Source organism: Girardinichthys multiradiatus, chromosome 11, assembly GCF_021462225.1.
Source record: "Girardinichthys multiradiatus isolate DD_20200921_A chromosome 11, DD_fGirMul_XY1, whole genome shotgun sequence".
NCBI classification, from domain to species: Eukaryota; Metazoa; Chordata; class Actinopteri; order Cyprinodontiformes; family Goodeidae; genus Girardinichthys; species Girardinichthys multiradiatus.
The window spans coordinates 25,286,148-25,300,610 of NC_061804.1; the positions used below are offsets into that span (position 1 = coordinate 25,286,148).

General features: G+C 40.9%; 1 protein-coding gene across 2 annotated transcripts; it reads right to left on the reverse strand.

Annotated features, from left to right (window-relative positions):
- Positions 1–250: 250 nt before the first annotated feature.
- On the reverse strand, positions 251–9,329 carry birc2 (baculoviral IAP repeat containing 2). 2 transcript variants are annotated; one of them, XM_047379108.1, is made up of 13 exons: positions 9,245–9,329; positions 6,808–7,604; positions 6,435–6,715; positions 6,002–6,304; positions 5,003–5,291; positions 4,371–4,470; positions 4,174–4,252; positions 4,038–4,086; positions 3,709–3,951; positions 3,525–3,623; positions 3,174–3,329; positions 1,889–1,930; positions 251–779 (listed from the first exon to the last, which is right to left on the reverse strand). In XM_047379108.1, the coding sequence occupies exons 2-13, from the start codon at positions 6,899–6,901 to the stop codon at positions 586–588; spliced, it is 1,929 nt and encodes a 642-aa protein (XP_047235064.1). In that variant the 5' UTR covers positions 6,902–7,604; positions 9,245–9,329; the 3' UTR covers positions 251–585. The 2 variants fall into 2 exon arrangements, with proteins under 2 accessions (XP_047235064.1, XP_047235063.1); XM_047379107.1 differs by having other exon boundaries at positions 5,966–6,304.
- Between the last annotated feature and the right edge of the window lie 5,134 nt (positions 9,330–14,463).

The window sequence follows — 14,463 nt, forward strand, 5'->3', positions numbered from 1 at the left end:
GTTATAATTCATCTACCCATTATTCAATGTGGTTTTAAATTTAACTTGATAGAACCCTGTGTTATGGTTAATTTAGTTTTCAATGAACATGCCAGAAGTGTGCTTTGTTACCCAAAATCACCCTGACCCAGTGGGGACTGTTCAGATTCCTTTACAAAACAAATCTGCAACTTGCACATAAGTTAACACATTTGGACAAACCACTCATTCACAGCACCTTTTTGGAGAAAACAAGCTCATGCTGCATACATTGAGCAATGTTATTGATTTAATATGTATAACAAAGGCATTGTCAGCAAGTCATAATGATACAGTGGATTCTGAAAGCAACTGCAAATGAGATTTTAATTGTACCTTTGTCAAGGTGATTATTGCACTGGGTCATGGATTAAAAATTGCACGTTTTAATACAAGAAAAAAAAACTTGATAACTGAACTGTGGAGTACTTCACATCTTGAGATGAATTCAAAACTTTTGAGCTGGTCTCAAGCTAGCTAAAAGTCAAATAGCCACAAATGGTTAAAAGTAGTTGTAGAAACAATGTCATAAAATCATGTTATGGCACTACTGTCTACTGCTTCACGTTAGGATAGAAAGGTTCGAACTGTGCCTTTAACAAGGCCTCTGCAGATCGGGCACTTCCGCAGCGATGGGGCGCACTCCTTACACACCACGAGGTGTCCACATGGGATGAAGACAATGTTGACTTCTTTGTCCATACAAACCTTGCAGGTACGCTCCTCCTGCAGGCGCCGCAGCTGTTCTTCCATTGGTAGGTCTGCAGCATAGGATGGAAAGTCTCATTCAAATGTGCCCATAAGAACCTGGTCCTTATTTCTACAAGGAGGACTTCAGATCACATGAGATACTTCTGCCACCTAGTGTTAGGAGGCTGTGGTGGTGTTACAGCAACAATGTTTAATAAATAAATTCAGTATTCAAACAAATTGCATTGGTAGCTGGGATTCTTTTCCTCAATACTTTTATAAGAAAATGTTAAGATGTTAAATTAACTTTAAAGATACTTTTTCTGCATCATCCAAAAGAACTGAAGAAGCCTTCTGGTTGAGAGACAAAAGGGCTCCAAAAACAGGATGTCATCCTGTTGCCTTCTACCAAAGCACTTAAAACTAAAAATAATTCTAACATATTCAAGCACCAGATTTCTTTGTTTTGTGATAGGCATGCCTCAACAGATTTTCCTTTAACCACCTTAAAGTTCAGTAGAAATTAATACAAAAAAATGTCTCTAAATTAGTGAAACTCTTTAAATTGAATTGGCTGACTAGTTGCTGACCAGTCACACTTCCATCTGGTAAATTATGTCATGACATCACAGACCCACACAAAATCTCATGACTGCAGGGGGAGGTTGAATAGATGTCATGTGTTACAGGTTATACACAATATTGCCAAAAGTATTTACATGTACATGAACTTGGATGAAATCCTACTGATCTATAAGGTCCAAGTTGTTGATGGACCCACCGTTGCCAGCAATAGCAACTTTAGCTATTCTGTAAACATCTTCCATAAGGTTTAGGAGCGTGTTCATTGATGAGAAAACCAGAATTGCAGCCTCTGCTCTAATTCATCCCAAAGTTGTTCAAGAAGGTTGAGGTCAGGACACCAAACTTGCAGCCATGGAAATGATTGCAACACCATAATTCATTGATTTCGTGGTGTGACCCAATACTTTTGGCAATATAGTGCAACTGAGCAAAAAGCTAATTTAGCAATTTTCTAGAGCGCTGGACGTTAGTGAGTTCGTAACACAATCTCTACTGCATTAATATTGGATCACCAAATTCAAGTAGGCTTTTTTTCCCCCCTTAAAAACAGGTTACATGAATCTGGCTGTAGATTTGGTTCAGTCTGAGGGATTACCTGAAAGATCTTGGCTTGGTGAAGAAGCTTCATTCGACTGAGCTAAAAGGGTAAAAGAAAACATGTCAAACTCAGGCTCTGAATAAACTAACAGCAAATGTGTTTTTACGGTAAAATCACGAGTTTTATCTTCTTAGATTCCATTTCAAATTTGAATTTTTAGATTTTTCTAGAAGTTTTTATAACTGAAGTTAACCTCCAAAATCATCAGTGAGCCAAGACAATTTCAACGTTTCTTGTTTCAAACTCTAATAAACAATAGTCTTGCCAAAAAAAAAGTAGTACACTCTTTTCAATCCTTTCAAAAATAAATGTTCACATATCTGTGTCAACTCTTTTATTTATCTAGAAAAACGTGATTTAATCAAGACATCCTATGCCCTAATAGCCATTGTCTTTAGTTCAGTGAGACACTTGCAAACAGTCTCTGACATAAATCTGAGGAAAGTTAGCTCCACTCCCCACTTTCAGATATGAGATGTTTTAGGTTTTTTTTGCAAGTACAGTCTGACTCAAGTCACCCTACAGAATCTTAGTGAAAGAAATTTGGATCTGGGCTTTGACTAGGCCAAGGACCATTTCTTAATTCTCAGCCAGACCCAGGTGGATTTAAGGGTATGTTTCGGGTGATACACCTGTGTGTAATTTTGATCATTTTAAGTGGGAATAAATGTGGGGGTGCCCCCAAATGATTCTTCACCAGAAACTGCATTTTTATGAAATTTTACAGAAAGTTATAGTTTTCATTATTTATACTAACTGAAGTACACGGGATTATTAAAATTGATATTATATGTACATATGTACAAATACATCAGAAAACCACAGGCTGTTGTAGAGTGTCCTCATATAAGGACAGGTTTGGTTTTAGGCAGTTTGTGATCTGTGGGATATTCATTTTGTAAGAATAAAAAAAACAGACAAGCGAAATTTCAATGTTTTGTTTGGCATTTAAACCAGGAAAATCCAGTCGACGATTTGCAACACCGATCTAAGCAATAAAGCTGTGAAATAACCCTTTTTTAGTTTTTGAATCACTATGCCATCTATCGGATTGGTTTCTTTTGGTAACTCATAAACTAAAACAATGAACTTGACAAAACCTTAAGTTGTGAAGTAGAAATCACAGATAAAGAACCTATCTAAATACAAAAACCCCTTTTGTTTTGGGAAATAAAACATTTTGATCATAGTTAGGAACAAAGTTTGTTCAAAGTTTGAAAAATTATGACGCTTAATTCCAGATTTTTCAAGTCCGTGTAGGTGTCCTGGGGAAAAGTCATACCCATGAGGTCTCTGAGCAGGTGGACGTCATTTTTCTGGATCCAGTTGCGGAAGACCTCGGCGGCGGCGTTTCCTTTAGTGAGGACGAGCTCTATCAGCCTGGCGGTTTGCTGCTGGGCGGAGGTCTGGGCCATGAGGCCGCTGTACTCCTCAGCCGCTGCAGGTTAACAGATAACAGTAAACAGGCAAGAAAACAGCTGAAGGCCCAGTTTACTTATTCACAACAGTCAGAAAATCTGTTTAGTATGAAATAGGTGTTTAATGTGAATTCATCATATTAGTTAAGTTTCAAATTATTGCATAGATCTGGTAGACTATAAGTCTTACATAAACAAATGAAATTTTAACATACATAAGACATTTTGCTCTCTTAAGTGCTCCAACACTGGTTCAACACTCTTCAGGCGCTGGGACAATGCTGCCTGGTGCCTCTTCACAAACGTGAAACCATCTAAAACAAAAAAAAGTGGAAAATAAATTTCTGTTTAACAGCATGGAAGCAGCACATCTCGCCATTATATTCTCACAGCACGCACCTGATGCCATCGCTTCTGCCAGCATCTCTCGCTCCTCCTCCCTCTTCTGGTCTTCAGCACTGAGAAGATCTAAAACCAGCTCCTGGACTGTCCTGTAGTTCTCTCCGCTCGTCAGGATCTTGCTCTGCACCGTTTGCTTGACAAGACTGCGATCAAAGCCCATCTCTAAAGCAGATTTGATCACAGGGGTGTTCATCATGATGGCATCTTCGGACCTCTCCTCTCCCAGACCCAGATGTACCACTGAAAGGAAGAAATGTCACACAGGTCAGGAGAATTTTATGCCATTGTATGGCACATTTTCAAACGGCACATGGATTTAAACTCACCAGGTGGATCCACAAACTCTCTGGAGGTGCTATCTCCTGTTGTTAAAAGCTTTTGTAGATTAAAAAAAAAGAGCATTTTAAATAACCTGAAGCAGTTTTCTACCAACTCAAATCCATAATGCTGCTCTCTGCTAACCTGCTCAAACAGGCGAGGGAATCGAGCTTGTATCTGGTGAACAAAGTCTTGTCCTTTCTCCTGAAGCAGATATTCACACCTGTGGAGGAACAACCATGCAACCGAGCTCAATAATCAGCAGTTTTAGAAACAATCCATATTGATCAGCAAAAAGAAAGAAAAAGAATAAAAAAAAATAAAAAAAAGCATTAATTTACCGCGGAAACCATTTAGCATGTTCTACCCATGGATCATCCCCAGATTCCCAGCATCGCAGGCCTCCATCACAACAGAAACACTTGACGTCATCGTTTCTCCCTTAAGGGACACACATAAGCAGACTCAGAGTGACATGTGGTTTTGGGGGAATTTTAGGGGCTGTGGGGGGGGCCTGATTATCGCTGATGAAGACGATTTCTCAAAACAAATCCAAACATGCCAATCTCTCATCTTTCTCTCTCTGTGGGGAATTTGAATTGTCATATGGCTACTTTGAGTTTTGGTATAATCATACTTTACTTTAGAGCCCGTTAAAATTGTGTCTAGATGGAATTTCCAAGTGAAATTACATGAAACTCGACAGGCAACACTGCTGTATAAAATCCCCTAGTCTGTCTCTCAGGGCGATTTTTATGACATAAAACATTTTTCGCCTCAGAATTAATGCACAAGAGTAAGATTATCATTAAAACTGCAGTTCTTCAGTTTTGCCCCTACAGACCACTGTTTACTTGAATTTTGGGCACTGGATGATCAAACATATAATCACAAGATAGTATTTATTAGATGGTCCAGAGCCTAATTCCAGTGTCCAATCACAACAAACCGTCTGTTGTTATACTGTTCTTACCTACATAGTAGAATCCAGCCTTGGCCAGCTGTTCAGGCCGGACTGGAATACGAGACGGCCAGTTGACAAAGGTGAGAAGTCTCTCATCACTCTGTTGCATGGAAGGGTTGGACACACTGGTGAGACCTGGCGCTCCGGCTGGCACCTGAGATGTTGTTGCTAAAGATACGGTTGCTGCGGCGCCAGCCAGCGACACATTATCGGCTCTGTCCCCCCGGACAAAACGACAGTTTGGATAATGCCTCTGGTGCTCGGATACGGCCCGGTCCCCTGGTTCCCAGTTGTTCAGCTGCAAATCAAAGACAAACTCTGGTCATGGTTCACCTAGAATTTCTACTTTACTTGAATTTACTTATGTGGTAAAAAGACAAATCAATATTTCTTGATTTTTTGTTTTTGAGAAAAGACAAAAATTCTGATTTTCTTAAAAGAAATTCAGATTGTTTTCTGTTTCTATTTAAATAAACATGTTTAAACTAAATCTGAATTAAAAAAAACATGTCTTATAAGAAATTCCTAAAATAGGTTGGTTTTTTTTTTTAATTACCCTGTGTCCAAAGTCATGATTTTTGTCATTCCCTGAAATTTTAAGAAGCTTAACTATGTTTTTGAAATGCAATTACCTCCTCAAATTTAGAACGTACTTGTGCAAAAATAAATGTTACATCGTTATAAATACTTGAACCATGTCACTGAAACTGTAAACCAGCAAGAAAAACAGTAACGGGTAATTTTCTCGTCTGTACTTTACATTTCCATTAGATATTTTCACTTTTATGAAGAAAGAAAATAAATAAAAAAAGTCGATAAATCCCGGATATTAAAATCTGGAAAGGTTTTGGAACCCTGAAATATGAAACGTGTAGGAACTATAATTTTAATATCAGCTAACAAAAGGCTTAATGTAGCATCTGTCCATCTATTATTCTGCATCCTGTGTGCAGGTGCAGCGAAAAAACACACCATTAATGAGGTCCGTAGCTCCTCATAGATGCCCACCTGTCCACCGCAGCTAAAGCAGGCCACTCTATCACCTTGTCCCAGGTAGTAGAAGCCTGCCCTGGCGAGCTCTGTGGGGGTGATGATGGAGAGTGTCCAGGAGTGAAAGGACTCCAGGCGGTCCTGCTCTCTGCGCATGCTTGGGTTGTGGCACGTTGGTCTCTGGTGGGACATGTCCTCCACACCCCGGGAGCTCAGGGGACTGGAGGGCGGCAGAGCAGAGAAGGCTGTATTTAAGAAACCGACTGCTTCCTCACATTGGCTCACTGATGGGTTAGGAGCAGCAGGGCCTGGACCAGGAAGCTGGAGGAGAAGGAGAATGAAGAAGGTCCATTGGATAGAGTTACTTTAAAAAATATATACATATTTACATTTTGTTTTTCTCTCTCGTATGAATCATGTAATCTTTTGAGTAAGCAATCTTTGTTCTTACTGGTAGAGCTGGGGCAATCCGAAGTGGGGAGAAAGCAGAGTGGGAGGAAGAGAGAAGGTTGGTGGTAGATGGGACGCTCTGAATGAAGGAGCAGGAAGGCGAGAGCTGTCTGTGTTTCTCTGTCGGACAGTCCCCGGCCTGCCAGCCCTCGGCTGTCACATTACACCTGAAACACTGCACCCTGTCGCCCACGCCAGTGTAGAACCAACCTGCCCTCGCCAAGCTTCGCTCTGTGACAGGGGATGCTGGGAAACGCGCAAAAGTGGAAATGCGATAGAGCTCTGCGGGATTTCAAAGTGGCAGAGTGTCACATTAGATGGAAAAGAGAAGAACAAATGAAAATAAATCTGTCAAAGCAAAGGTCAAAAAATACCTGAAGAGTTGTCATATTGTAGGTCAGGCGGTGGCCCATTACGACACAATCCCATCAAAAACGGGTTGTTTTTCAGCTGAACAAGAGTTTCCATTTTTTGATTTTTTTATAGCGATAGTAGGTAAAAAAAAGAGATGCCCCTTAGAGGGAGAGGGGTTTGGAAAAATAACCCATGGTCTTTCAATCATTCAAACACACCCACCATCAACTGTCACATCCACACAAAAACAGAGAACACCAATATAGCTGAATAAATCTAAGGAAGACGGGACTTTTACTTAAGAGTGAAAAGTAAAGCAGGACTTGCATAAAACTCAAGAGCTCTTGGACAGCATATTCCTTTAATACCTTGCTTATTTCTACCTGAACCTAACAAGAAGCTCAAATGTCAAACTTCAGAATTCCCCCGCCAGAAAAGTGCAACTAGAAAAACCCAAAAAACTGCATAGTAAAAAGGACGACTCTAACCCACCCCTAATTTCATCATTATGAGACTGATCCTGGGTCAGATCAACCAGGACCAATATACACCTTATTGTTTTCCACCTCTAGGACCGACATAATTAACCCACGAAACTTACATGTTAGTTTAAGGATAAACATAAAAAATAAAAAAACTCAAGCATGCACACATATAGACCTGGGAATATGTTCTCTCAAACCCCTGCCCCCCTCAGGGGCATCCCTTTTTGGGGTGTCTAAGCTTCCATAATAAAACACTAAAAATCTAAATGAAATATCTTTTTAATCTTTTAGAGGATAAGGAAAGTCCCTCTTGAGTTGTTTTCTGGTAGAACCTGCAGAGACACACATACAGTACATACTTAAAATACCCGATTATGTTTATTCATCATCTTGTAATAATTGGTTATGGTTGACCAGACAGTCATATGACACACCTTTGTGACAAATAACACTTTGTTTATGTATCCATGTTTGGTAAATAGATGTGGACTGGTTGTCAATACCAGGGTATGCCAAGATTAAAAAAGTTACATCTGCAAAACTACCAAAGCTTTCCATTATACCGTTCCTGTGGTTTGAAGTCATCAGAAAGAGCAGTTTTGTACATAGCCCCTTTCCCACTTGCTGCTGGACACTGCCGGTCAGCTGGCTCAAAGAAAGTGGTTACAGTTTTTCTTTGCTCACATAAAAGACTAATTTTGATGTTTGGAAACATTTCCTGTCACATCAAACATGGACAGTTGTGGTGAGGCAACTAGAGGAGCTTATTTTGATGGGATTTTTCCAGCAAAATATGGTGGAATTTTTATTTCACTATAAATTATCAACCATACTTTTTAATTTACCATCTCAACATTTCACAAGTATTGTACGTGGAACCTGACCTTGTTCTAACAAAGTCACCAATGCATCAGATTCTGTTGATTTTAGATTCCTGATTTAAAAAATAAAGAAATAGGCAGATAAAACCTATAAAATACTCAAAATAATTAGAAAACGGTGATCTGCAACCCATCTATCAGGGTCAATAATCCTGGTGGTTGTGAAGGACTCTACCTATATTTTCTTGCCCAGTGAGGGATGACTTGTTGGAGATCATATCATGATTTCAAACACACTGCTACTGATTCATCAGTCTTCATGACCAGGTCAGAATAACCTGGATAGACTTTTTTTTTTTTTATAGAAATCTGTCGTAATTCAACTATTTTTTATTCATGTTAAAGCCTCTAATATGTGCATGAATATCATTGTGATATGCCTACATTCGTATGGGCATGCATTTTATTTTTTATATTCATACTAATAGATGTCATGAATATTGTCCTATCTAATTCAAATAAGCTAAATAGATATATTAAAATCTAATGTATCATCTGGAAACAACTAGTCGGTTAATGATTTCACTGAATTATAGCTGGGTGGCGGAAAGCGGATGGAGAGTCCCTTGTTTATAAAACAGACGCAGTTTTCTCCCACAGCAAACCTACAGAAATACCTGACTTTTTAAATGAAGAAAGGTGAAACCCAAATTACAAGCAAATGTCGCCATTTCCTTTAAATCCTTCGCAATGGCACTTAGCAGCACCAATTTGAGTGTTGCGGTCGATACGCTAGCTTCATTGTGTTACATTTTAACCAAATGTTTGCCAGTGTTGCGGCCTTTACTGTTTAACAATATAGATGAGTACATGCTAACTAATTCTAATTTTTTTTTGAGTCAAACACAAACTGGACACAATGACGCACAAAATAACATTCAGACGTCCTCTTTTGTTGCCGTTAGCTCGCTAAAGCTAACCTCTGCTAATGCTAATCAAGACAGGGTTTCAGTCCGCTCTGCAACTCATTGTAGTGTATTTATCTGAGTAAAAAAGTAACCTAAACGGGCTGCTGTAGAAACCGTGAACTGTCTACCGAGAAACAAAACCCCACCGAAGGCTGATCTTTCCATTTGATTTGTCAGACTCACCGATCGAGGAGCCGCTCGGAAAGTCCCGAATATTCTGGGCAGTGACGTCACCTCTTTCTGTTTCCGCTGAAACGGAAAAATGAAAACTAATTTTGTTTTTAACTGAATGGATGAATGAATTAATGAATGGCCGCCGGAAACCCCTCGGAAGTCACTCGGGTTGGAAAAAATGCCGTTAGCCTTGCTAGATTTGAAAGACAGCCAATCAAATCTCTCGCTTGTTTTAACAAAACAAAACAAAACGTTGTTAATGTATAAATGCGACCTTAGCACAAGAACCAATAAACGTAATTTGAATTTACAAGACTTTCTATAGAGGATAAGTCTAGTAAAAATAAAATGTTAATCATAACTAACAGAAATAGAAATTCTTTGAATTCAGCTCAGTATTGAATTTTAATTCAATATTAGCTACTTTATAGAAAGAAAGATTTTAGCCGGTTTATAACATTGGATAGTCCAATGTTATAAGTAATTGCAGTCAAAATAGCAAATATTTCACAAAGTTACTCACATCGGCGCGCTGTGTGGAGGAAAGACTGAAAATCAGAGTAGGTTTCGACCTTTTGAACCATCGCGTATTTCCCCTAAAATAAGCCACTCCCTGCAGCTTTGAATCAGAAGAAAAAGAATTAGCGATATGATATTAAAACACGCGTTCAAAAGCATTGCATTAAAAGAAACAAATGTTAAAATGTAATATGTTCTTAAACCTCACGCTTCAATCACTCATCAGGGATTTAACAAACGAGCTCATTAGTGAGACTCTTTGAAAAAGAGCTCCAGTAAGCAAAACTTTAGGTTCTGATTCTGTTTAGTTTTGATCATGTGAATACTGAGTAAGCAGGTCCCTGAAGACTTGAGGGGTCTACATGGCTCATATTATATATAACTAACTCAGAAATGTGTTTCGCCCAAAGAGCATTTAGGTATTTTTTGGACCTATCGCCAAATTTCGAGCGGAGCCAGTGCAGTGGTTATGGATGGCAAGAATACAATGCAAGGCTACTGAATTAAAGAAGATAAATGAATAATTAATAATACTAAGAAGCAGTAAAAATTAATAACTCACTGAAAAAATTATATATATATTATAAATAATAAGGTGGCATCATCAAAAAACGAATTCAGGCATTATTATATATATATATAGAGAGAGAGAGAGAGAGAGAGAGAGAGAGAGAGAGAGAGAGAGAGAGAGAGAGAGAGAGAGAGAGAGAGAGAGAGAGAGAGAGAGAGAGAGAGAGAGAGAGAGAGAGAGAGAGAGAGAGAGAGAGAGAGAGAGAGAGAGAGAGAGAGAGAGAGAGAGAGAGAGAGAGAGAGAGAGAGAGAGAGAGTAGCAGCACTGTTGCCTTGCAGCAAGAAGGTCCTGGGTTCAATTCCCAGCCTGGGGTCTTTCTGCATGGAGTTTGCATGTTCTCCCCGTGCATGCGTGGGTTCTCACTGGGTACTCTGGCTTCCTCCCACAGTCCAAAGACATGCCTGTTAGGTTAATTGGTCACTCTAAATTGCCCTTAGGTGTATGAATCAGAATCAGCTTTATTGCCAAGTTCATGCATACAAACAAGGAATTTGCCTCCGGTACACTTTGCTCTTTTGTTCTGTTTTTGCATTACAGAATATACAAATTTACAATTTACAATGTACAATATACACATATCTAACAAAAAAGGTGCATTTGCAACATCTGTATGCTGTTGTTTTATACTCTATTGAATGTTCATCAGAGAAACAGCCTGGGGGAAGAAACTGTCTTTGTGGCGGCTGGTTTTAGTGAACAGTGCTCTGTAGCGGCGGCCTGAAGGTAAAACTCTAAACAGTTTATGTGCAGGGTGTGTGGGGTCTGCAGAGATTTTAGCAGCTCTTTTCTTGACCCTAGACCTGTATAAGTCCTGGATGGAGGGAAGGTCAGCTCTGATTATTCTCTCTGCAGTCCTGATTATTCGTTGCAGTCTGGACCTGTCCTGTTTTGTGGATGAGCCAAACCACACTGAGATGGATGAAGACAGGACAGACTGAATGATGGCAGTGTAGAAGATGACCAGCAGCTCCTGTGGAAGGTTGAACTTCTTGAGTTGCCTCAGGAAGTACAGTCTCTGCTGGGTCTTCTTCCGAACAGTGTCTATGTGTGAAGACCATCTCAGGTCCTCAGAGATGGTGGTTCCTAAGAACCTGAAGTGGTCCACGGCCGATACAGTGTTGTTGAGGATGGTGCGGGGGGTGTATGGGGGTGGTGTTCTCCGAAGGTCCACCACCATTTCCACAGTCTTGAGTGGGTTCAGTTCAAGGTAGTACTGACCGCACCAGTGTACCAGCCGATCCACCTGCTGTCTGTATGCAGACTCATCAGCGTCCTGGATCAGTCCAATGACAGTGGTATCATCTGCAAACTTAAGGAGTTTCACGGACGAGTCCGATGAGGTGCAGTCATTTGTGTACAGAGAGAAGAGGAGTGGGGATAGAACACACCCCTGGGGGGCACCAGTACTTATTGATCTGGATCGGGAGAAGATGCTCCCCAGTCTCACCTGCTGCTGTCGGTCCGTCAGGAAGCTGTTGATCCACTGACAGGTGGAGGCTGGGACGTTGAACTGTGTGAGCTTCTGGTGGAGGATGTCTGGTATGATGGTGTTGAAGGCCAAGCTGAAGTCTACAAACAGGATCCTGGCGTACGTCCCTGGGTGGTCGAGGTGTTGCAGGATGAAGTGTAGACCTAAGTTAACAGCATCATCTGCCGACCTGTTTGGTCGGTAAGCAAATTGCAGGGGGTCCAGCAGGGGGCCTGTGATGTCTTTCAGGTGCTTCAGCACCAGCCGCTCAAAGGATTTCATGACCACAGACGTCAGGGCTACAGGCCTGTAGTCATTTAATCCTACGATGGTGGGTTTCTTGGGCACCGGGATGATGGTGGATCGTTTGAGGCAGGAGGGGACCTCACATTTCTCCAGTGACTTGTTGAAGATCCTTGTGAAGATCGGAGCGAGTTGATTTGCACAGGCTTTCAGACATGATGGGGAGACGTTATCAGGTCCTCCAGCTTTCTTTGTTTTCATGCGCTGAAAGAGCCTGTTTACATCTTCCTCGGAGATCTTTAGTGCAGGCAGAGGATCTGATGGTGGGGGGTTGGTTGCTTTATGGGAGGACTTTGTTCCTGAATGGGAGGTGTAAATGGCTTCTTGTCATGTCTGCAGTAGAAGCCATTCAGACGGTTGGCCAGGCGAGGGTTCTGTTCAGGTTGGGTGGAGGGGCTCTTGTAGGCAGTCTGAAGTGTCACCAGTAGAAAGGCTGTTCTTAAGCTTCTCACTATAGCTTCTCTTGGCTGCTTCGATCTCCTTTGTTAGTTTGTTCCTGGCCTGCCTGTACCGCGCCCAATATCCACTGCTGTGAGCTTCTTCCTTTTCCCTGCGCAGATTCCTGAGGTGTGGAGTAAACCATGGCTTATTGTTCCCAAAGGTGCAGAAGGTCTTGGTCTGCACACACATGTCCTCACAGAAACTGATGTATGATGTCACCACATCAGTTAGTTGGTTTAAGTCAGTGGCTGAGGTTTCAAAAACAGTCCAGTCTGTGCATTCAAGGCAGGCCTGTAGCATCTGCTTTGATTCCTCAGTCCACTTCTTAACAGTGTGAACCTTGGGTTTGGAAGCTCTTAGTCTCTGTCTATAGGTTGGGATGAGGTGGATTAGATAATGATCCGAAAAACCCAGAGCAGCCCTGGTAACAGCATGATATGAGTCCTTTAAAGCTGTGTAACAATGGTCCAGTGTGTTTTTGTCTCTGGTGGGACACTTAATATGCTGTCTGTATTTGGGGAGTTCATTTGAGAGGTTTGCTCTGTTAAAATCTCCCAGTATTATGATGAAAGAGTCCCTGTATTTTTTCTCCACGTCTATAATCAGCTCAGCAAGATGTTTTTCAGCAGCAGAAGTGCAGCCATGTGGTGGAAAATATGAGCCGATTATTATAAACGAGGAAAACTCTCTCGGTGAATAAAACGGTTTATAGATTATGGAAAATTACTCCAGATCAGGACTACATGTTTTTCCCAGCACTTTTATGTCTCTGCACCAACCTTCATTTATATAAAAGCAGATTCCGCCTCTTCCCCGATAGCTCCGCGCTGCGATCCGCTCTGAGCAGCTGGAAGTCCGGCATCAGCAGTGCGCGGTCCGGGATGTTTTCACTCAGCCATGTCTCGGTGAAGCAGAGAACCGCTGATCCACGGAGGTCCGTGTTTTTACCGGTGAGAAGAAGCAGCTCGTCCATCTTGTTGTTGAGAGAGCGGACATTTGCCAGATGGATTGAAGGCAGTGGTGTGCGAAGTCCTCTTTTGCATGGTTGCATGTGTGTTGCCCTGCGATGGACTGGTGATCTGTCCAGGGTTTATCCTGCCTCTCGCCCATAGACTGCTGGAGATATATGGAGTTAAATTTGTCTCAATATTATTCAATCAAACAAAAAACTAATCTCAATCAAACAAAAAACTAATCTCAATCAAAAAAAACTAATCTCAATCAAAAAAAAACTAATCTCAATCAAAAAATATTAAGTTGTGATCAAAACTTTCAGAGTTTTTTCTCACAAAGAGAAAAAAGTTATTTGCAAAACATAAACTTTTATTTGCGCAGGTCAAAAATCTTTGGTTACGAGTCTTGCTTTTTTGGTTTTGACGCTCTCTGTTTTTGGTTGAACTCAACGAATTTTGAGTTCTGGGAACATGAACATCCTGGGCGGGGCCTAAAGACGAACGCTGTAAAGACGTTTCCCTATTGGTTAGCGCTGACTAAAGCAGCAGACTCTGATCCCCCGCATCTCTGAATTTCTGCTTGAACTGCAGGGCTTGCAGCGTCGCTTCAGTGAGGAGACATCAACTCTACAGAAGAAAACTGCGGTAAAGTGAGCCGAAAGTCAGAAATACGCGGTGACGTCAGCCGACACCAGCTCTCTCTTAAAGATTAGCGTCGCGCATACAAGGTGCATTACGGTAATGGAGCAGAAAGGACGCTGATCCTGCAACGGTTGAGAAAATAAGAGGAAAACAGAAAAGTAACCTACAGAACATTTATATTAATTACATTTTTACAACTTTCACATACATGGTTTATGTAAAAGAATAAATATTTTATATTTTACCGTAGTTTTGGAGAAATATCTTGTCAAAATACCTCAAAATGCTCAACCATTATATGCATTTGTCCCACTTTCAGGAATTTATTTCT